At 28.3% G+C, this 25,853-nt stretch overlaps 1 protein-coding gene across 2 annotated transcripts in view; it reads right to left on the minus strand.

Moving 5' to 3' along the window:
* Nucleotides 1–646: 646 nt before the first annotated feature.
* Nucleotides 647–25,853, minus strand: part of LOC107444653 (corticotropin-releasing factor receptor 1) — a 129,656-nt gene continuing 104,449 nt past the window's right edge. For both annotated transcript variants that reach the window (XM_071177410.1, XM_016058864.3), the window contains 7 exons: nucleotides 24,396–24,552; nucleotides 21,135–21,265; nucleotides 14,550–14,635; nucleotides 12,290–12,425; nucleotides 11,941–11,982; nucleotides 9,896–10,134; nucleotides 647–2,759 (listed from right to left, as the gene is read on the minus strand). In XM_071177410.1, the coding sequence (XP_071033511.1) occupies nucleotides 2,723–2,759; nucleotides 9,896–10,134; nucleotides 11,941–11,982; nucleotides 12,290–12,425; nucleotides 14,550–14,635; nucleotides 21,135–21,265; nucleotides 24,396–24,552 (828 nt within the window). In that variant the 3' untranslated portion in view covers nucleotides 647–2,722. The remainder of the gene's footprint in view (nucleotides 2,760–9,895; nucleotides 10,135–11,940; nucleotides 11,983–12,289; nucleotides 12,426–14,549; nucleotides 14,636–21,134; nucleotides 21,266–24,395; nucleotides 24,553–25,853) is intronic.

A 25,853-nucleotide genomic window follows, 5' to 3' on the forward strand; every position in this document is an offset into this window, starting at 1 on the left:
GCGTACATAGACTTACTAGGGACGACCCCTGAAACATTTATGAATGTGCCCAATCTTAAACTTAACTAAAATTTTTTAAAAATTTAAATATGAAACAAAAACACTCTGACGAGGCATTCGGGTATTTATAATCATTCCTTTTATTTCAGTTTATTTATTTTAATTTAAATTATTTTAATATTCATTAATAACAATAATTGGGATGCAAAAGTGCGGAATTGGATATTATATTCACTTACCGATATACCGCATTGAAATAAAATTTATCTCAATAATACGAGAAAATAACTCACTATCTCACAGTAATTATATTCAGAATTTAGTTGTTAAAAGCGATGAACTAGATCATTTAATTTTCTGAAATTTGAAAACGATAACCAGTTACAAAACTATGGGCGAACTAGTTGCGCCTTCGTTATTGTTGCATTTTTTAAGTGATCTAGATAGGCCACTGATGTTTTTCTGTTTTTGATTTGTTCTTGAGTATGATGTTTATTATTTAGAAGAACTGTTATGTTTAAGATTAATTAAAAAGTTGTTAATTTTTTAACTTTAGTATTGGCAGTATTTTCAAACAGCTTGTTAAAACTTGCTTGTTATGATTCGAAACTATTTTTTATAAGTTTGAAAAAAAAGTAGTCCGAGCCAATTTTAAATTCTTTTATTAACAATTTTACAGAATTTTTTTTTGCAGCACCAATTTGCATAAATGAATAATTTAAAACTTTTTTTTAACTTGTCTTCACAAAACATATACTACATATATAATTTTTTTACCGGGTTACAGACATTTATGAAATAATTTTGATGCTACAAACAACTTGTGTAAACTACGTGATCAACGATATATTACATGATTGATGAAAACATAATATTGTAGTTAAACGTAAGAAGAAATATACATGTCCTACTCAAAATATTTACAAAAACAGCAGTTTCAGCACCACTTGAATCTGCACATTTGGATAAAAGGCAGAAACATGCTATCTAATGGCTAAAAAGCAGATGACGAAATCACAACAAACGTCTGCTTATACCAAACTATATTTCCTTAACTAATACAGATTATCTGAGAAATGAAAAGAACTGTAAACGATTTGATGAACAGCAAAAATAGAATATTTAAAATAAATCAGCAATAAGCCAATAAGATATTCCTTTAAATTTACTTTTATACAAGGAGATAAACAGACGCCTTACTTCTTCAAACAGGAATTGGTATTGAAATAAATGTAAGACTTAATACTCGTTATGATTTAAGGTATGCTTAAAAAATAGATCATTTCATTCTCATAAAATAATATCATTAATTTAAATATCGAAGTTATTTAGAAAATTAAGATAAATATACACTGTCAAATTACGTTCTTTAAATAATTACATTTAATTTTCATTTCTTTTCTAAACAAATGCAAAGGAAAGCGCTTCAAAATTATTTTGCATATGAAAGTAAAATTAAAAGAAACAATATGCATGATTTGATTCTCTCATAGTAATAGGATGCTCGCAATCGAGAAGAAGACCACTGATTTACAGCCACCTGACCTATAGCCTCAGGGCCAGCTGGTTGTTTATAAACAAGATGGCGCGTTAAAGTTAAAGCTGTTAGGTTTGCTTTATTGTCGGCTTCCTTTTATTAATAATGATAAATTAATAGCTCATTTCTTTTGTTTCGAAAATAATTCATGACATATTTCAAAAATTTATAAGAATTCTTTAGTTACGAGATTATCGCGTGAGATGATAATCGATTACGAGATAACAAATTGGATTCATATTTGTCTGGTTAAGGTAACTCGAAATAGAATAGAAAGAGCATTTGCTAACATAAACAAATGCCGCATTTCAACAGTCTATCAGGATTGATACCCACGATTACGTACCTTTTAGGCAAACATCTATCCCATGAATTAGCGTTTTTGTTGCTCATTTCTATCCACCGCAAATTCCTTATACATCTGTACCATAAGTACTTAAGCACTATTAATACTGACATCATCACGACGCTTTACTAAAAGTTTCATCTAGCCCAACTGCGCCCTCTAGAACCACTTACAAGAAACGGTTAGATGATACAGTAGGTTTGAATAGTTAACACTCTATTGTTTTCAATATAGTGTTTTTGCCATATTTTTGTTAATTTCTGTATGATTACAGTTTTAGTATGGAATAAATAATAATTAGTTGTGATTCATAGTTTTAAAGTTAAGTTTGCATAATTCATTTAGATAAATTAATGAATTAAGATTAGATTGCGCTGATATATGTTAGTGTTTTGAAAAATTTTCTCATTGGGCATTTGTGTAGAAACAAAATATTCTGATCAATTCCATTTTTTTAAATCTTAGATTTTAGTTCAATTGTTCGTAAAAACTATATCAGTCATATTTTTTATTTATTCTTGTTTATTGCAATGTGTCATATGATAATTTCGAATCTAAACTGAGAAAAATGTTACATAAATAATGCTTGCCCTCATTCATTCTTTCATTAGTTGAAAAGGATCAATTGTGCATGTCATGCATAGAAGCATGACGGTGGGAATTCTGCAATATTTCTTATGCAGTGAGAAACGATAAAACTTAATGAACTTTTTTGAAAACAAATACATTATATACAATGACATCAAAGTCGAAAGACTGATGAGACAAATCTTTTTTTTTTTTCACGACTTTTTTTCTTGTATGAATGCATCTTGTAAGAATTCAAAACATTTTTTTCTTCAAACATCTGTTATATTCATTCCGTTTACGCCACTCCTGAAAAATAGAGAATAGTAACATCGTCAAAAGCTTAATTATAATAATAAAAAAATAAATCACTGGAGCAAATAAAGTATTATAAACTAATAGTTAATTAAATTTCAAAAAAAATTCTAAGAATTTCTGTAAATAAAAAGTCGATATCTTAAGGACGCAGCTCAACCGAGAACGTATAAATGCAGTCTGTAAATATAATTTCAAAGACTTATATAAAAGTGCACAGAATAATTTCTGTTTGTATTCTGTATAATTAATGACATGCATTATGAAGTATTAATTATATTACGTGATACATTATAATGACGTAAAGCTTTTTTTCGGGTTTTACGCTATTCCATGCACCATATTCTATATAATTTATGTATAATCTCAATTTTCTTATTTAAAATTCTTTACTCTCTGTTAAAATTGCTGTCTGCTTGAAGTGTAGAACAATCTATATCATTTTATATTTAAAGTCTTCTTGGAGGTAACAGGTGGTAATAATTAAATCTCTGATGTAGTATTCATAGCACCTACCATAAGCTCTTTAAGAGCTTAAGAGCTTAATGACACCTACCTTAAAAAAAGGTGTGTGTTAGAGCTTCATAACACCTACCATAAGCTCTTAAGAGCTTAAATTATAGCTTGATTTTTGTCTCTAAATAGAATGCATTTTCGACCACTTTATGACCAACTAAAATCGGCACATTTCAAATGGAGGTTTGTTCGGATGCCAATTGTTTTATGAATGAGGAAAGCAAAAGTTATTGTCATTTAAGATATTGGTTGCTTTTTGTGACTTCTAAGACATAATCGATACAAACTAAAAATAAAAAAATGATAAAATGAAAATTTTAAAAGACACGTTTTTAAAGCAGATAAAAAATTATTCTATTTTTGTCAAAGCTGCAACGAAAAACGTTGGTTGAATCACTTTCGTCATAAGCATCTAGTATCATCAAAGTCTTCCACTTGTTTTGAAATAAATCTGACATTCATTTTAAGTTTGACAAAATTAGAATTTATAAATTTTTCAGATTACAAACTTTTTCAGTCCACTCAAAAACGCTTTTTCAAAACTTTTAATTTTTTTACGTGATGCAATGTTTGGTTCTTGCCTTATGTTGAAGCGGGTACTTATGAAATAATTCTCTTCATATTACAGCCATACGGAGCGATTTTATTTAAAAAAAATATTAAAAAACTTTTTAAATATCTCCGAAATGTAGTAATATGTTGCTCAATAATATATAGCTCAATAATATATTACAGTTATTAAAGGAGAACATTGTTATAACTTTTAATATATCTGATTCTTCTTTAACCATGAAGAATCCAGTGATGAGGTTTGTTTGTATATATATTTTTTTGTAATTTTGTACAATGTTTTCGATCACTTTCTGTCATTTCTTTATATTTTAAATTCTGGTTTTCAAATAGCCCACTTTAAATGACCTTTTTTTTCCTATTTGAATTCTATGACGCCAAAAAGTACGCTTATGAGAGTAATGAAGATCTAAAGATTTAAGTTTTCATTGAAATTTTAATGTCCTTTTTCAATCTTGCGAAAAGTGATTAGTATTGCTTTAGTGCTATTGGATTAAACTTTTCTGCTCTTTTATTAATACTCAATGATCTCAAGTCTTCTGTAATACGAAAAATTTCATTTAACAGCAAAGTATCTTAAAAAATGTCAAGTTTAAACAAAATTTCTACATTTATGAAAACTTTCATTTTGAATGGAAAGGAAAGTGAGAAATTAAATTCGTAAAACGCTCTGAAATAGATGAAACTAAAATAGTAGAAAAAGAAAGATTTCTTCATTTAATACATTTCTTTTTCTGAGGTTGGAAAAGTTTTTCTCAAAAATTTATCTACAAGAACATTATAACAATCCCAATTATTTTGAATAAATTCTGTTTATCAATTTTTTTATACATGCTCGCATGTTATAATTTTCATTTTTTTTTACTTTAACACTTAATATCATAGTCGTATTATTTTATTATTAGCAAAGTATCTTTTCAGCGGGTTTATTTTTTGCATTAAGGAAACATGTTCCTCACGATCCAGAGAAGTCTACATCCTTAAATTCTTTATCTTTATTTCTTAGTTTTATTGTATTTGATTTAGTTTGTAGCATCATTTGCGTTTCGTGCAATAAAATGAATTTTGGTACTTTTAAATGAATCTAAATTTCTGTTATCTTCACTGTGAAAAATGGATACACAAAGATCACGTTTGTTTTTGACGTAACTGTTTCCTAGTATATGCTCCGAGAAAATTTTTCATCAAAATGACGAAATAATTATTGCTACTTCTTCGGGGAAACGAATTTCGTCAAAATTAAAGAACTATTTAGTGATTCGTTTTTTTACAAAAGAAGAAAAAATTATGGAGCTTAAAGTATCAAATTTTTTTAATTTATTCAGTTTTTCGTGGGCATTATTATAAGTTGATCAATTCCGCTCTAACAGCACGCGAAGGAGAGATTACACTTATGCTTGAAGCGGAATTTGATCCCGGGATCTTCCTGGTACGATGTCAACTCCTTGACCACCAGTCGGTTGACTTTGCTACTTAATTCTTGAATGTCTAGTCTTCATTTTAGTTTACAATCTCCCACAATGCACTATGATGATGTTTCGAGTTGCGTAAACATTTTCGTCATACATTCAAGAGTACGCATTTCTTCACAAATCACGTGATTTCGGACAAAATTAATCCCAAAATTAAATTAATCTAACGGACAAAATTAATCTCAAAATGAACGAAATGTGTCTCAAGAATTGCTGAATCGTCACCAGTTCAACATCGTAAAGAGTTAAATCAATATAGGTTCTTATTATGTTCATAGTTTAGATCTCTCATGTCGCTTATTGGAAGGAATCATTAAAAACGACCTCAAATTTTTATTTAAAAAAACCCACCTTGATTATTCCCATGTTAACTGTCTCTTATAACAATGAGTGCCAAAGGGAATTCCTTACTAAGCGTTACCAAGAGTCATTTTTATTTATGACAGTGTCAGGCGAATAATGGAAAATAGTTGGCCGCAGGTAGTAAAAAAAGGAAAAAAAACCTCCTTGAGGCAAGTCTAACTAAGTGGTTGTCGAACATCTATATGTAAATAATATCGGACATAAAAACTGAAGTATCGGTTGATTTTCAACTTTATTGAAGCCAAAGTGATAAAAACAATAATTCAAGCAGAACAATTTCTACGCCATAAAGTACTTCGCAGAAGTATTTAAACGTCGCGAAGCTTTTTGAACGTATCTTTTTCGGAGAAACAGCGCATTTGCTACCCTTATGTTGATAGGCTGTTGGTTTCTTTATGAGGTCGTGAAACAACGAATTGAGGTGTTTTTTTATGAAAAGTAAATTTAGAAATAGCTATAAAATTCGTTTTTGAACAGAAATATTTTTATTTTTGTCTCTAATAATTCATACTGACCAATTCTATTATTTGGTTTTAGTGCAGATATTAAAAAAGAAATGATATTTTACACAATAAATTTATGGATCATAAAAATAGTTTGTGTAGAATAATAGTTACAATATACTCAGACCCATATCTAAAAATTCCAGTCTTACTTTTCCAGTTAACTGAAAGAGATTAGAGTTTGCATTTTTTTCAAAATACAGAGTAGCCCCACAATTCATGTATGTATTAATTACGATATCAGCTAATATATAGAAACAAAATGTGATAGATATTATTTTGCAAATAATTATTGCAAAAAATAATTATTGCTAGAAACTTTTAACCCTTCTGAACTCGCTGTCGTGGTTCTTAACAGCATGGTCTGGCACTGTGATGATATGGCATTTCAATAATTATTCGAAAAAAAACCCATTTGTACTGCAATCTAAATTTTATAAATTTGAGTGAATCCTCAAAGATTTGAAAATTTTAAAGGCATTTCATTAGAAGCAATGAAGATATTTAAAAAAACAATTTAAGTAAATAAATAAAAACTAAATCTTTGGTTCTTCGTCTTGAAAATAATCAATCAAGAAAAAAATTACATAATTTGTAATAAGCAAGAACCAAATTAAACTATGGTAAATTGATTCAACAAGCCTTAAACTGAATTCGACTACAAAAATAATATTGACTTTTTTACAAATATGATCCCTATAATATAAACCAATGTTGTCATCCTGTTCAACAAATATGATAGTTCTTTGAATGTAATATATGTTAAGTTGAAAAATTAGAGAAAATGTACATGTAGTGTAATTTTAAATCATTGATGTCCTTGAACCAACGTTAACTGGAATTTTAAGTCTTAAAACATTTCCTAAATCTTAAAAAAATAAATACAATAAAATGAATATAATGAAATAAATATAATAAATGAAATAAATGAAATAAACTAAATGAAAGTAATAAAATAAATATAACTATAACTACAAAAGTAGATGCAGCCACATAATCGTTTTACCCATGTTGGACAACCTTCATCTCCTTAACTGCCACAGCAGCATTTTTTCTTAAATTAGGCACTTACAACAGGAGAAGAAGTGCCTAACCATGCCTAACCATGTGATTTAAATCAGTTTAAATCGGATATCTGAAAATGACGTCACGCGTGAGCGTTGAACCTGATTGGCTTCTGAATCGACAAATGATACGATTTGCATACGATGATATCACTTGTAGGAATCCAATAGACTACTCATGGTCCTATCCTGCAAATTTTTTTTTTGCAAAAGATTTTTACTTTCAAGTTTAGTTTATTTATTCAATATTAAAATGTATAAGAGTGCTAATTTTTTTTTAGTTTAAGGATGTTCCTTTATTGATTTAAACATAGTAAATTAAAGATAAATATAAAGAATATTTTTACTTATAATTGAGAAACACTTGAATTTCAAAGAATAATTAGCCTTAGTTACCCTTTAAAAAATGTAAGATATAATAAAATGTGATTTTGGAAAGTATTGCATTTTCATTAAATTATTAATTCCTAAAAATATTTGCAAAATTATAATTTAGTGAATGAAGACCTTATTAAAATTTTTTCCAGACAATTTAAGGAACGATTCAGGGCATGATACGATTTAGGACACATTAAAAAAACTATTATGCAGGACATCTTATAGAATGCGTATGATTCAGGACACTTTAAGGAGCACGTATGATAGATAAATAATGTAAAAAATTCCGGATCAAGTTACGGTTCGGAGAAACTCAGGGTGCTGAAATCGATAATCTTATAATATATATATTTCAGAACTTATCTAATAATCGATATTTCAGGCTGCCGAAATCGATTTTATTACGTACAAGGGTACTTTTAACGTAAAATTTTACGGAAAAAATTCTGATACGTAGTAATTTTAACAGTAATGTTTACTGTAAAATTCTTGAATCACAGAATTAAATAATGATAACTGTAAACTTTAACGGAAAAAAAAGGATTGCGACATAAAATGAATTTTGCGGATGATACATCCAGAATGCTAGAACTTTTTATCGTAATTTAATCCAGAATTTTTTACAGTGCAGGACACTTTTATAGAACACGTATTATTCAAGCAATCTTAACGAACATGCTTTATAAGGATAGTGCTCCTAAATAATCTAAATCATGTTCTCAATATTAGCAAACGTTGATTGACTTTTTTATTTATACGAGTATAATGCTCCTGTTTTGCAGCTCAATGCAAAGAAAACACAAAGAAATCTAATGCGAAGGGAAAATATCTACAACTACAGACGGACTATAAGTAAGAGTATAAGTGCAGACGTTATAAAAATGGTTTATCCAAGTAGACTAAATGGTAATAAGTTTTGCATGAATACGAGTACACTGTTTGACAAAGGCGTTATACTAAAACATTTTAAATTTAAACATTATTTTCTCAAATCTGCTACAAAAAAGTGCATTAACGTAAAAAATATTATTAATTTAAGAAAATACTTGAAAAAATAACATTTAGTATGAAGTGTTTTGATTATATATCAAATTACAAGTATTCAACTAAAAAAATAGAGAAGAGGTTTAATGTCAAGCATTTCTTCTGAGTAGCTCATTTTTTTGTTGTTTATCGAGCCTATTTTTAAAATTAAAAGAGTCGCGAGTCTCAGAAGAAAAAAACAGCAATTCTTTGACGAAATTAAGAGCACTAATTCAAATATTATTAACTTTCTCTTTCAATATTTTGCCTTTATGAATATTAAAGTTAAATTTTTTTCAAAGTTCCTCCGAAAGGATTCTTTTTTTCATGGACATAATTTTGATTAAGACGTTTTACTTAAGTATTATTTGACAATGAAGAAGCATAGTCGATTGCTTACTTACTGGAACAAGATACATATTTCATTCATAATTTAAAGAAAGGTGAACCAGAATACATTTTTGAACCCTTTTTAAAAAAGCATGCATTACTTTCATTTTTTTATACTATTACACAGTGCAAAATAATATACGAAAATACACACTACTATCTTCAATAAGCCATTTTCAAATAAATGAATAAAATATACTTGTTAAAGTTTATGTTTTTAATCTTTAATTTAACCGTAAAAATAATACTTCAATATTTAGTTTCTTTATTTTAATTTTAATGAAAATATCCGCAATTTGTCTTCAGTATCTTTTGATTTTAGTGTTGAAAAATTAAAATAATTCAAAAATTAAAAATTAATATTTTTCTTTTATTATATTTTTTAATATAACTATAAAAAAAAACAACATAAACGCGTTCTTCAAATTTATAAGAAATGAATTTACGATAATTCTTACAATTAAATTACATGCAAATATTTTTAATATGTTTTGAAATTAATCGTTTAAATTGGAGGAAAAAAGATATTTAAATGAGAATTTGAAGCTTACTCACCTCTTGGAGTTTGAAATGATGGAAAAAGGAACTCTAGTCTTATCTCACACTCGAATTGAGAATAAGAAAATTTAAAGACGTAATTTTCTACTAAATGAAAGATAATTAATTGCATTGTTTTTTTAACGTATTCAATAAAACGTGATGATTTTTAAAATTATTTCATTAATAGTTACCTTTCGAAACATTTTCCTTTTGTGTTATAAAATTTAATTACTATTTATAGTTTCTACGTTGTGGACACCAAATGTTGTTGCAGATTTAATTTTTAAATAATTTAAAATACATGATCTTACTTTCGAGTGCTTCCATATTTTCTGAGGGCTCCTTTATCATATTGTCGCATTTCCCTCATTAAGTGCACTGATCTGGGACTGGGACCAGGCCGTATCGTTGCAGTTTCTGGGACAACAGAAGTGTCGCAGTTAGAGACGTACGTGCTGTTCTGGGACGTGCGACATTTCCACGTGTAGCGGTGATTTGGATTGCGACGCAGGGCGGCACGCACGTACGCTTTGCGAAGCACTGTTTGAACCTTCAATAGAAATATGAATTATTAAAAATGAGTTATGAATTGGATCCGACGTTATGAATACTTCATGAATAGGAATTTCGGCTTTATGTAATTTAAAGAATTTTTAGTGCAACACTAAACCTAGAAAGAAAAAAATTGCTATGTATAAAGAGATAATTGAGTTTCATACTTTTGCTAAAACAGCTTTCCTTTTCTTAATGCGTCACGACTGTTTTCCTAAGTTTAGTTTTTTTTATTCTAAGTCTTGTCGGTTTTTTTCTAGTTTAATTAGTTTTTATTTAGTTTTTTTTTCAAATCTATGTAATTATCTGTCTCTCTAAAATTAGTATTTTAAAATATGTGTTCATATAAAATAATAATAATTTTGCATTTTATTAAAAAAAAAATTTTTCTTTGCATTTTTAAAAAATATCAACTTAAAAAGCAATGATGGATGAGAAGCATTTAAGGATTGGTGAACAGAGATTCCTAAAATTTTAAAATAAAACTATGATTTAAATATTTTAAGAAAAATGTGGATTTGATGATGCGCAGCTTTATGTCAAGACATTTGAATTTAGAACCGAAATTTCAGATTTTAAATAATGTAAAAACGTCTGGTCTAAACATAAATTTGAACGCACTGGGATTTGAAACACAGGGAAGGGGGAATTCTAAATTTTTGTTGTGCATTTTGTTTTAAAAAATAATAAAAAATCGACATTTTTCTAATAAAAATATTAATATTTTATTTTTAATTACAAAATTAATTTTACTTTTTCGAAGTTTATATTTTGACAAAATTGTTCACAAATTTAGCACAAAATTGTTCGCAATAAAACTAAAATTTTAAAAAGTTCACGAACATAAATTTTCATTTCTTAAGAACTTGTCTAAGATAAAATGCACTTTTTTTCTAACCTCCTCCATAATTCTATTTTTTTCGTGCTTACCAAAGTCAGTAAGCAAGCCTTGTCTTGAGTGTATAGTGTATATATTATAACAATTTCATTTTGGAGCAGTGGTTATGTTAAATATGAGTTTATGACAATTAATTTATTTTCTCGTCAGCAAGACTTTTAAAGTATATTTAAAGTAATATCCATAAACATTTCTACTTTTGAATACGCATATAAAATGTATATACCTACCAAAATGCTGAAAATGATAGAAACTTTCTAAAGATTGTATTAAAAGTAAAAGAAAATGATAAAAGCATTGTCTACAGTTTAGAATAGCGATGCCCAAGTCAGAGGCAGAACTGCATCCTTGAACGGAATCAATCAATCAATTGTCGCAATTTTGTGGTTGTGAATGGCAACTAGCTGTTTGCACTATCCCTATTGGATGATATGCATTCTCATCCTAATAAACCCGTGTTCTTATTGGTTGCTATCGAACTGATTGATCATTGATGCCAGTGGCCAGGTAAGTGAAGTAACTTCATTTTAAATATTTTTATACAGAAAAAAAAGATGTTGAAAGAAATTGCAATTGAGCAGTATCAATCAGCCTAAAGGAAACAGGATACCTACTTCTTATTGGCTGATTCAGTTTTAAATTTTTGGTTACTTTACAGCCATTTTTGCAGATTTCATTTTGTTCGATGGATGGAACTACTAATGTATACTAATTCAGTTTTAAATTTAATTTACTTTGCACTTCAATTGTGAACTGCTCTCAATCAGCAATATTCTGTCTTTTTCACTGAAGATGATCCAATGCAGTTATCAAAATATTTTACTCAATTTTTCTTTTATTTAAAAAAAAAACTGAAATGTGTAGATTTGGAAATTTTTATGTTGACTTTTAATTTTATCAACTTACCTCAATGTTCATGAAGCAATAGAGAATGGAAACAAATATTCCCTAAAACAAAATTGAAGCAATTTTAATGAAAATTGTAAATAAGTACTAAAAATATTCCAAAACATTTTATGTTAAATAATAGTGAGTTCACCACTTGAAATCAATGAAACCAAATATCAATATGGAAAATATGAAATTTCATTTCTTGAAAAGTGGTTGAATTTGTTTAAACTGAATTAAAATTTTGTCTGGTGTACAAGAATGACAGATAATGGAAAAGTAAAATTATTAAAATTTATTATTTTTGTTTTGTAATAGTATAAGTCAATTTTAATTCAAGAGAATACAGAAAAAAAGGAATATTTACTTGCGAAGATTGTAATGAAGCGTTAGTAATCATGTAAGCTTCTTCCAGCTTGCTTTCGTCTCTTGGATTTACACAAAACAACAGGTGCGTAATACCAAGTAAAGGGAACAGCAACGCTGTAGCTTTCATTGCACGTCTAGAATTTAAATAAGAAGCACTGTAATAAGGAATTAATATGCATTTCTATTTTAATTATACTTAAATAATATAAGAATTGTTAAAACCATGCTAAAAGTTTGAAGTTTAAGTCTTATTGAAGAAACAATGGATTCAATATTTTTTCATGGTTAATGCCTTCAAATGCAATTTTACGATCGAAAAATATATTTTTTTCAGAACATAGAAATTTAAATTCCATGTCAAAAAACTTTCTAACTATTCTCGTCTGCAATTCGGATAAAAATAAATGACACATTAGAGCTTTTTTTCTTGAAGAAAAATATTACTGTCTATGCTTGGTGATAGTGCGATTATTTCGAAATGTCCAGGTCTCTACTTGTCCAATTTAATATACTTGCAATGTGACTGACCTTTAAATTCAAAATTCTGTTTTTCACATTAATTGGTTTTCTTATTACCTTTTTTTCATCTAAATAGGTAAACATTTTGATTAAGTTTTGTGAGTCGTCTCAATCATTTCCTTATGTTATGTTGAAGAAGATAAGCGGTGATGTGCATCTGAGCCTTGCGACTGCGGATGGGATAAGGGGGCAGGGAGGGAGTAAGAAAAAGGGAGAAACTGAGCTATTATTACTAGAAACTGAGCTATTATTACAATAATTTACTAGACAAGTAAATTATTGTTAGTGAAGTATTTTTAATTGTATTTTTAATTCCAAGCTGATAGGACTAATGATTTTAAGGTTTTATTATATAACGTTCAGTGTTGTACTTATTTCTATTTGACATTCCTGTGAGGGAATATTTCGTATGCATTTTTTTCTCTGTGTCAAATAAAATGCTTCATTCGTCGACATAAAAGTGCCAGACGTGTGAATAATCACAAAACTGTACTTTATTTAAACAAAAACTTTATACCCTTAAATTGTTAGTTCTAGCAACTTTGTTTGGTCTCATTCAATTCAGTATATGAATATACATTAAAGACAATACCTCACTTGTCTAGATAAATAAATCAGATACGTAAAAATGTATAAGTCAAGGATTTTATAACCGTTGTTGACCAACCGACCAAATTTTAGAGTTTACGACCACTAATGTTCAATTACGTAGTCTTGTAATTTTGAACCCAATCAAGAAGACAAGAAATTCCTGGATTAAGTGTTGGGAGAAATTTAGCCTTCATGGAGGACTTTTTGATGAAACTTTCTCGCATTTTGCTTTCTCGCATACATGGAAATGAAGACCACTAGAACCTCCCAGGGTTAGCCTGACAGCAAAGGGACTCAAATCCATGATCCGCCTACCACTGAGGATATTTCAAGCCAGCATTGTGGGTTGTGCAAGCCGGATGTAGAATTCGTATCGAACAGCCATTGCTGGGTTTCGAGCCCGGGTCACTTTATCCCCTGAACCCTCACGGCTCGAGTCAAAGTTTTTGTGACATTTTTTTCAAATATCTAATAAAAAGTAAAACTATTAATCCTATTGTCTAGAAGTTGATTTGTTTATTTTTGAGCAACGCAACATAATAGCAACAATAGCCATTGATCTAGATAGTAAGGCTGAAGTTTCTACCCTTCTTCAACCACTTCCCAGATATAGGTACCGAAAATGTCCAACTTTGTTTTTTTTTCTCTTCGATGCATAATCTAAGAATGAGACAGCTTACAATGTTTTACACTAAAAATGCACACGGTAATTGCATAACCTACTATACATAAAGAAGGTTTTCATTTAAATAAGTTGTTTCAATTGTTTAAAGAATTTAGGAAATTAAAAGTGAACAAACTGCAAGAAGTGATAAAAATAAATTTATAGTGTGATCATTTATAAATGCTTCTCTAAATAATAATTTCTGCTAAATAAAAACTTTAGTACTTTGATAAGCAAAATGGGTTTACGTTGTATTTTATGTACTATTGTATTTTTTCTAATATTACTATAGCTGTAACTAATTAATGATTTCAATTTAAAATTTTTAATTTTGATTAAATTCTATTTGAATTTTAAATATTTCGAAAACTTGAACTAAGCTTGGATTTTAGTTGAGCAATCTGATTAAATTATGTTAAAGGTTGAGGGTAATTAAAGCGTTGAAGGTTCAAAATGAACAAATATTAACTAATTCAACTCTTACCTGATCTGTACGATTTCGAAAGTTGAACTGGTTTTCATCTTTGTAACTAATATTCTGATGATGTTCACCAAGAAAATCAAATTGATCTGAAATAGTTTAACTGTTTTAGAACATGAACATGATAATTAATGAACATGATGTAAACAGATACGATTGACAATTTTAAGAATTTATTATAAATTCAAACATCTTTCTATCAAGTGCATAATAGTCTGAAAAAATTACAGAACTGAATGCTTGTTAAGGTTTGAATCTAATTGTGGTCAAAATTTCTATTTCAGTGCGTGTGATCTTAGACTCTTGATGAAAAATTAAAAATTTACCATTGTCTATCAAAAAACATAACTTCGAGGAAGAACAATAAAAATATTATTTTTTGCTTTTTCCATTGCATTACCAATGGAAAAAAGTATATTATATTGCGTAGTGGGGCGGAATGGGGGTGTAACGCCCAAAACAATTAAATACGTCAGCAGCGATTTGGATGGCGAGCGTTGATTTGCGGAGAAATTGTGCAAACAATTGGCAGGGACAATAATGGTCTTTTGTTCGACGAGGCAGAGTCCCAGACATTCTTGAATTGAATGTAGCAATCCAAAGTATACGTGGTTAAGTTCCCTCTTCCTCGCTTTTGCCTCGGATTATATTTATACTACATCGTATATATTTTATTATTCGTTGTCAACTTTTTAACAATTACTTTTGTTAATTTATTTAACAATCGATAATTATATCGTTTGACAGTTAAAATAATTTAATTGACAATTTTTTACAAAAATTTTGATAAAATTTAATTTTTTATTACGTAAAAATGTTCTTTGTTTTTCTTAAAATTTAAAATAGGACCAATTTCCCAGCATTTGACGCGCAAACACATCAGTGCTTAATTTTAACTCCGCATCCTGAGGGGGATTTTTTTAATTAAATTCTTCGCTGGTCTGACTAATTTCATAAGAAAAAAAATCTGGTAAAATTTCCGTATTGGCATTTCTGGCAACAAAAAAAGGACATAATTTCGGTTAAACATAACCAAAATATACGGTAGTAAAATCCTTCGTTTGGTAATTTTTCCTTTCATATTCAAGTGGTTTACCGGAAATTATGGTTTTCAAAATTATAGTTTTCATTACCCTATGTCTAGTAAAACCTACAAAACTGAAAAGAATATTTAACCGAATAAACTGTTTTTTCGCCATTCTCTAAGGTATCAAGATAATATTACCAAATTTTACTACATTTACCAAATTTTATCGCATATCATAAAGCCATATACTAGTTGCAGTTTTAACTGTGCAAAATAAAATGTTACGCAAAGTTGAACTCCCAAAACAGCGGTGTGATTGCGTATGATTTATTGAGAGGTAATGTGAAAAAAGTTCTATGTCTTATCACCAAAGAACGATAACATTTTATAATTAAATGTAAAAATCCTATTCCTTATTAAAGTGAATTTTACTTTTTGACAAAGATATAGTTTTAAAGTGATATAGTTTATAGATAAAAATTTTAAATAAATTTGTAGTTATATATTTTAAATAAACTCGAAATATTTTAAATAAATTGATAGTTACGTGTTATTCGAAATCATTAAATTTACTTCTTGGGGTATCGTAATAAGATATCACAAAAAGAAGGTTTTTTCCAGATACAAGTAAAACATTCAATCAACTTCATTAATTTGTAAATTTTTCTTAAGAAAGTCCTGGATAGAAGAAGAATACCAAATTTGGTTTTAAAAAAAGGTTTTTCTTTTTAACAAAGAAAATTTAAAATGTAAGTGCAACAAGCTTAAGTTTCAAAGAATAGTCCCGATAGTTTTGCCCGAAGAAGTAGTTTTGATCCCCATATCTCAATCGATGTTTTAAGAGAATCAAAAAAACATTTTTTTAACACATTTGTCAAAATTATTCATTCATTAACTATATCGTAAAAATTTTTTTTAAATAATTATTTACAATTTCTTATTACTTAATTTAATAATAACCGAAAACTTTTTGATTGGAAGGTATGCAAAATTTTACTGAATTTAAAACTGTAGTTTCAATGCTTAGAATACAGAATTTCAACGGAATCTGAGTAATAAAGTTACCAGTAAGTCATACTTTTAAGAATTAATTTCTAAGCAATTATTCAACAGATTATGTCAAATTTAGGATTTTTTAAATTTAAAATTACGTAATTTAAAATAATGAAAAGCTGTTCATACCGTACAATTCAAAATGTTTCAACGATATAAATGATAAATAAGTTTAAAAGATTATTTTTTCATATAATTAAATGAACTTTATGAAAGTTTGCAAAACTAATTTTATTCTTTTAACCTTTCACAGCAGATGGAACGCGGATGATTCTTTTATATATATTTCCTGGAGCTTTAATTACAAGCAAAATAATATTTAAGTATTTTTTAATTGTAAAAAACAGTCTAATAGTTACAAAAAATATGTTAGAGTATTGGAATTATATTTTTAAGAAAATATAAAATCCAAAAAATAAAGTTTGCATTCAAAAATAAATACTATGAATGTAAAAGATTTCAACAATAAATATCTGTTTTTCTTCGATATTTATTATATGTCGTGTTTGGAAAATTTATCTTAAACGCCGAAAAATATACTGGCGCCTTATATGTTATATTTCATAACCATAAATTTCAAAAATGCTGAAAATAATATTTTACGCTTTTTTGATCTAAATTAATACAATTTAATGAAAAACGTGAGAAAAATATGTTTAATAAAAATTCTGCATCAAAGGGTTAAATAGTGCAGAATCTGGTGAAAGAGGATAAAAATCAAATTGAAGTTAAGCTGTTTACAGCTGTCTTGAAAAAACTATTAAGGCCATAATTAGATCTCTTACCTTTGTTTTTGATTTTTACCTAGAAAAAGTAAATGCTATCCATTTAGGTTTATGTTTGATATTGTAATTTAAAAGATGAACCACACAAAGTTAATAACATAGTTAAGGTTATACTTTTGAAAGATTCAAATTACTTTTCAGTACGCAAAAATCCAGATACTAGTTCAAAAGTAATGAAGGTGATCTGTTTTTTTATTAATATTTTTATTTTGGTCACTATTCATAAAAGTTAACACATTCTAAAACATTTGACTATTTCGGAAATTTTTTAAAGGCGTATTTCCGTAAAGTATAAAAATTTATTGTAATAGTTTATTGAACTTTACTTTACATGTTTAATGACTTGATTTACTTCAGAAGACAGAAAATTAAAATCCTAATTGTATTTGATTAAACGCTTCCTTCAACTAATAATTGTTTTTTTTATGTGCCCGGCAGACATATAAGTATGAATATCGAATTTTATGAATTCATTAATAAGTAAATTAATTAATATAACAAAAACTTTTTATTTCTAAAAACCCTTGAAGGAAGTCAAATAAGTATTGTCATAAAGTAAGCTTTCGAATATAATCAGTATGAAAAAATTGTTTAGATTACAAAATAAGCTACTTTTTTCTAATTTCCATTTATTAATATTTCTTCATTGTATCTCAAATTGTTTTATGTAGAAAATAAGAACTTAGATATTCACGTAATCTATTTTTTAATCTGACAATTGCAAATATATTATTCTTATGTCATTTTCTTGTCTTTAACTAATTAATTCCATAAAATAAAGTTCGGCTTTGATGATATTTTTATCATTAATAATAATAATACAAAAGTAGATAATAGTAAAATATGTTGTAGAATATATTAATAGTAGAATATATTGGGGAATTGCATGAAATTTAGCGGTGTTTTAAAACCTTTTTTTAACTATCTATATATTAAGTTTCAATTGTAATATTTTGATTACTTATACACTGAGAAAATGGTCAAAAACACTGAGAAAATGGTCAAAACTGAAACCTCGGTAATTTTTACCGAAGCGCTTTAGTAATGATCTTGGTAAAATTAACAGCAAAATATAGGGTTATGTTAAGTGATAAAATTTTGAAAATGTCGTAAAATTTGGTAATTTTATCATGATGCTTTATAGCTTGGCATGAAAAAAGCATTTTTTCAGTAAAATTTATTATTCACTATAAGTGTTTTTTACTGAATGTGTAGTAATAAGAATTATAATTTTGAGAACCAAAATTTTCGGCAAGCCGTTATCATACAAAAGGACAAAAATATCAAACGGAGAAGTTTAAAAACCGTATATTTTGGTTTTATGACCAAAAATATGCTTTTTTTAAAATTCTTTTTAAATTTTTTTTTTTTTACAGGAAATGTTATTATTATACAGTATGGTAATTTTACCAGAATTTCTTTCTCCGTGGAATTAAGTAAGGTATCAATAAAGGAAGATGGATCAAGATTTAAATAAAATAAATTTTGTCATTAACAATACATTGAATAAATTATGAAAAGGGCATTTATAAAAAATTCTCACTAAGATTTTCAATTCAAAATAAAATAATCCAATTTAAGAATATGGAATTATGTTTCTCCGATTCTCAACGTTAGGAATGAAACCATAATTCAGCATATTTTAGCTTTCACGAAAAGCTTTATTGAATATATTTCAGTTAATACTTACTCCAAGAACAAATCCAAGTGCCTCTCCTTTGTAAAATTAACTGCTTCATATAAGGCCTGATTTTTAGACAATTACTGATAAAACAATTAAATTATTTTCTTCAAATGAAATAGTTCGAAAATAAATGGTGTAGTTTTTCTTTTGTTAGTAAATTCACAGCTTTAACGAACTTTGTTCAGAAAGTCAGAATTCCGCTGAAGAAGCTAGATTATTTAGATTTTCATAGCCAAGACAATTAGATAACAGCTGATCAAGGTATTAAAATATTTTTCATTTTTTTTTATTTTATGATCAGATTAATTTCTCGAGTTGTTTACAAGATCTTTTTTTAATATAATTAAAAATAATTGAAAATATTTGTAGGCATTTTTTGGAGTTTGAAATTTGAGATATTTTCACTAAATGATAATATAGAAACAACAGTGAATATCAAAACAATGGTTTGATATTTTTGTAGTTTTTCTCATAAAAAATGAAATTAGAGTTTATGATTTGTACGCTGTCTTTAGAAAATATTATATAAACATTAAAATTTTAAAAATGATTTGCTTGCTCTTCAGATCTTAAAAATTCGACTAAAATTACGATAGATATAGTGTTAAGAAATAAATTTGAATACAACTACCAATTCAGTATTTTTTATTCATTTGTACTTTCAATGCAACTATAAATGCAGAAATATTCGATTTCGTTTAAATATGACATGCAACAAGATTAAAATCATAATAGTTCAATCTTTAAGTATACTTCAAGCTTTCTTCCCTTTTGGTATAACAATAAAGACTAATTACAATATTAATTACAATATTAATTATAATTATATAATTAACTACAATTTAATTAATTGCAAATATGACAACTATGAGTGTGATTAAAACATTAATAATTTTTAGCCATCATATTCACAGTAGTCTACTGAATAAGTAAAAATGCCATGTAACTGATATGGCGACATTGATTCATTAAGTATTAATAAATTTAAATTGGTAGGGTAATAAATAACAATCATAAAAATAAATGTGTTAAGGAATTACACCGACTGTAATATACACTATCTGGAAGAAAGTGACGTGACAACTGTAAAGTTTGGTGGAGGAGGATTGATGGTATGGGCCTGTTTCTCCTGGTATGGGGCTGGCCCACTGGTGAAGGTTGATGATATGATGAATGCCGATGGATACTGTGATATTCTCGACAATCATGTCCTTCCTACCTTGTGGGCAACGTACGGTATGGATGATTGCTTGTAACAGGACGGCAACGCAAGATCCCATGTTGCAAGGAGGACTCTTGATTGGTATGTGAACAACAACGTTAAACGCATGGAGTGGCCGGCGCAGAGCCCTGATCTTAACCCAATTGAACATCTCTGGGACGAATTTGACCGTCGGTTGAGGGCCTGTACCCCACTCCCCAAAAGAAAGCATGAACTATGGAACTTCCTGTTGAACATTTGGAAGGAAATTCCTCTTGCCACTATGGTTAATTTAGTGGAAAGCATGCCCAGAAGGGTTGCAGCTGTGATCGCAGCCAAAGGAGGCCCTACCTCCTATTAATTTTAATAAATACGGGTTTATGTCGCTATAGTGTCGTGTCCAGTCACTTTCCTCCAAATAGTGTATATATTTTAAAATTATCGGTGACAGAAATAAAGTAAAAAAGAAAAATATGCAAACTAGGTGGCGCAAATTAATATTTAAGCGTAGAAGATATGAACAAGTTTCAAATTCCAACAAATTACTAATGAGTAAGGTGGAATTGGAAACATCAAGGCCTATTTACTTACTATATAAAACCTGAAAGCGTTCCTAATAATCGCCTTCCAACTCTTAGATGTAATCTCAGGGAATCACTTAAATTTCGATGTTTTAGTTTCAACTACTTCAGTGTTGATTCATTGAATTTCGATACTGATTTTTTTTCTTTGCATTAAAATCACTCTGCGACCACTAATATGTGTATACATTTTTACTTCCTTTTTGATAAGTTCCATATAAAGGGTGGTGATTACGTAACACCCTGCATAAACTCACCCCAAGTGCTCCAATCATAGGTCCCGTAATTATCCAAACATAGGAGGAGCGACCGTAGCCTTCCCAGCAATGCGAATTCATGCTCGCGTTCATCGTGAGACACCAACTCAGAATTAATACCAAAGGAATACCTAGTATTTAATGAAAAAAAATATTAATTAATAAACAAACTGTTCTCAGTATTTCTTAATTTTGCAATTTATATTTCATATTCATTAACCTTTATTCTAACACGAAAGATAATCGAAAAAAAATCATTTGTCATATACAATGATTCATAGAAACGAATATTAATTAGCAAACTGTTCTCGGTATTTTTTAATTTTACAATTTTAATTTTCACATTCATTGACCGTTATTCTAACACGGAAGATAATCGAAAAAGGTAATTTGTTACATGCAATGATTCAATGAAACGAATATTAATTAATAAGCAAACTGTTCTCATTATTTAATTTCTCAGTTTTAATTTTCACATTCATTAACAGTTATTCTAACGCGGAAGATAATCGAAAAAAGCGTTTGTCGCGTGCTATGAAATTTTCTTTCTTAAAAAAATTAATGCAGATACTGTTTTAAGAAAACAATCTGGTCTATAAAATTTACCCTGTCAGAAATCTTGGAGCGTGTTGAAGTACTTAATCGTGTAGATTTGCTGCAACTATACATTGTTGAGCTAAATACGGAGTATATTGCAGTACTTCTTAAACCTGATTGCAGTTAATATACAGGGTGTTAATAAAGTCCCGGACCCATTTTGATGCTTAATAACTCATAAAATAATAAAGATAGATTAAAATTAATAACATAAATGGTTAGATAGTCTCAAGTTTCATGACCCATGTCAATGTTCGACACGATCCTCCTGTAAACATTGTCCTTTATAAATCTCCAAAGAAAAAAATCCAGCGGCGTTATATCAGGTGATCTGGGTGGCCAAGAAATTGGCCGAATTTAGATTAGATTATGAACGACCGAGTCATTGGGCCTTTCCTTTTTACAGAAAAGACGGTCTCTTCAGTCGTATACTTAGACATGTTGGAAAACTTCGTATTTCCACATCTAGAAGAGCTTCAATCACATGTCTTTATACAACAAGATGATGCACCACCTCATTGGGGTATCATCGTTCGTAGTTCTTTGAATGACCATTTTCCAGGAAGATGGATTGGGCGGGGAGGTCCAATTCCTAGGCCACCCAGATCACCTGATATAACACCGTTGGACTTTTTTCTTTGGGGATTTATAAAGGACAATGTTTACAGGAGGATCGTGTCGAACATTGATGACCTAAAAACCTGAATTACAACCGCAATAGCCTCTGTGGATGACGACATTCTTGCTACTACTTGGCGTGAAATTGATTATCGACTTGATATTCTACGTGCGAAGGGGGCACACGTGGAAGTTCATTGACAAGGGTCATGAAACTTGTTGAGTCTATCTAACCATTTATGCTATTAATTTTAATTTATCTTTATTATTTTATGAGTTATTAAACATCGAAATGGGTCCGGGACTTTATAAACACCCTGTACGTTTTGTTACGATTCAAGTTACCAGTATAGTGATTAATGTGGGACTGATTTTTCAGAGAGTGCAGAGATATATAAGTTTGCTTAACAGGACTTTTTTTGAATTTATATTGTTCCGAAAAGATTTAATTACAAAATTAATTTGAATTACTACATAACTAAATTGGAATAGTTTTTAACCAAATATAATTTAAATGGCTAATATTTATATATTTTATATATGAGTATTCTATGCTAAAAATGTGTACAATATATAAACAGTAACGAGGTTGACGATTGGCATTTAAGTTATTTGTTGAACGGAGGAAATAAATGGATCAAAACTATAACAATATGGTAAAATTTACCGTGTATATAGCTTTATGGGAACACCAAAGAGAACTGTTTGGTAATGACTTTGGTAAAATTAACGGTAAAAATGGTTTTATTACCATTCCGTTTGGTATTGAATGTGATAACGTTTAATAATTTTATCATGATGCTTTAGAGCATGGCATGAAAATTATTTATTTGTTTAAATTTAATTTTCAGTTTTGTATGTTTACAAAATATGTGGCAAGCAACTACAATTCTGATAACCAGGATTTCCCTTAAACGGTTACGAACGGAAAAATTACTAAATGAATGGTGTAAATACCATTTATATTGGTGCTTATTACCAGAATTATGAATTTTTTTTACCAGAAATGTCATTACCAGACAGTACTTTAATTTTATCTGAATTTTTTCCACGTATGGCAAGCTTAATAACGATAATTAATGTCACTGTACTTTTGTAATGATAATTAATGTAATTTTTCACATGAAGTGTTTTACGAAGTTCCTTAAATTTTATTTGTTAAGTGTTTTTATCGAGAAAATTAATACTAATTTGTTTCAACGGATTGCAGCAAAAATAGGGATTTTCAAAAAAAATATATTCTAATTTTTTTAATCCTCCAAGGCATTGGTTAAATATATTTGGTTCATAAGTTCTTATTTTATTTAAATACATAGATTGGAATAAAATAAAATTCGTTATTATTACGATTTACATAAATTTCATAGAACTGAATTAGGCTTGCATGCTTGGAGCAATGTCTTGGAGGATTGAAAAAATTAGAATATATTTTTTTTGAAAATCCCTATTTTTGCTGCAATCCGTTGAAACAAATTAGTATTAATTTTCTCGATAAAAACACTTAACAAATAAAATTTAAGGAACTTCGTAAAACACTTCATGTTCCCAAGCATGCTTGGGAACTAAACACTGGGGGTTCCGCGTTCGGCTGACCACCTGACCGGAACATATGCTCCTGCACCCCAGAGCCCAAGGTCAAGAAAACTGAGATGGGCACAGTCGGCCTTGGCCCTCTTTGGGCTGTCGTGCCACTGAGTTTAGTTTTTTAGAATTAGGCTTAACAAATAAAATTCGAACGTATCACGACAAAACTGGTTATGTTTTAAAAATCCCATATTGTATAAAAATAGTTATAAAAATTCTTGCTCTTAAATAAAATAAGAAAATATATTCCAAACATGAATATAAACGCTTTAAAATGAGTTCTAACATAACGTATGACTTATGTAAGTATCATTTCATTAAAAATGTTATTTCAAATGTGAAATACTTAAAGAAAAGTACATTTTCATAATATGTGTTATAAATAAACAATTGTAAGGAATAAGATAGGCAATCATAAATATATTTGAATAAAGAAATTCAAAATCTTAAAATTTTACTTACCCCAACCTATGAAATAATATAACTTAAATGGAGCATCCTTCTGAAAAATATTAGTCGTTATTCTACTGTGTAAAAGCATCCCTTCCACAAACATCCAATTTATACTGGACAAAGCAGCGTACATTTTCACAGATACTACGATTTTACACAACCAGTCCTAAATAAATAAATATATGAAAATGAATAAAAAACTTTAAACATGTTTGAGAAAATATATATTTTTCCCTATAATGAACATACTTTATAATTTTTATGCTATACACGCAGTCTAACTCGCTAATAGCAAGAGTTAGGGGACTATTTGCTCGTTAAATCAGACTACTCGTTAGTCCCGAATCAAATAATATTATCAAATAAATAAATAAATAAATAAATGAATAAATAAATAGATAAATAGATAAATAAATAAATAAATAAATAAATAAAAAAATAAATAAATAAAAAAATAAATAAATAAATAAAGCAAATAAAAAGGACGCAATATTCTATAAAAATGACAGTTAAGTATAGAAACTACTCAACTTTTTGAACAGCAATATCCTCACTGCAATTGGGTATACTATAGCCTACGTCACAGATCGTGTTATTCCTACTAAATTTAACTAGTAAACAGCATTTTCTGCGAACCTGATTTCTAGCAACAAGTAAAAGCATCAAACGAAGTGTCTTGTTATAAGTCGCTACTCGCCAGGTTGGAATTGCATTAGTCTAGTTCCTTTGGAAAGAATTTATATTGTTATTTTACCGAAGTTTATGAATTTAGTAAGGATATTTAAATCTCAGTTTATTAATTAAACTAAAAGGTAAATGTTATTCCTAGTAAGTGGAAGTAGTTGTGCTTTTTTCATATTATACCCAATTGTTTGATTTAGAGGGAAACATATATCACTGTAAAAAAAATTGGTGCATAGTTGGCACGATTTTTGTTGTTGAGGTGAACTAAAAATTTTTTACAGTATATATTGTCATATTTGTTTATTTATATTTTCAGTTTCATAATTTCATTTATTCATTGTTTCTTTGGTTACTGCAAAGCATATTTTCATGTTCATTAGAATCAGTTTTAAAGGCTTCATTCCACAAATAAACCAAGTACATTTAAAGTAATATATTTGGACTAATTCTTTCAAACAATTATTGTCTTGTCAATGCTATGTAATTTTTTGCATAAAAACTATAGCTGTGTTTTTAAAATTGTATTTGAGCAATTTCATGGTGATTGACGTTGCCTTTTGTAAGGTTTTCTTATTCTTAATTTTTTTCAATGATAAATATCAAATATATTTTTTAAAAAATGCATCTAATATATATATATCGAATATATATCTATGGAATATGGAATTTTTCAATAGCTTAATATTATTATGCAAATAAGAAAACAATCAAATTTTAAATGTTTTATTTAGAATAAATATATTGTTGAAAAAATAACATCAACGTTACATATTAAAGACATGA

This window comes from Parasteatoda tepidariorum, chromosome 2, assembly GCF_043381705.1.
Source record: "Parasteatoda tepidariorum isolate YZ-2023 chromosome 2, CAS_Ptep_4.0, whole genome shotgun sequence".
Lineage (NCBI taxonomy): Eukaryota > Metazoa > Arthropoda > Arachnida > Araneae > Theridiidae > Parasteatoda > Parasteatoda tepidariorum.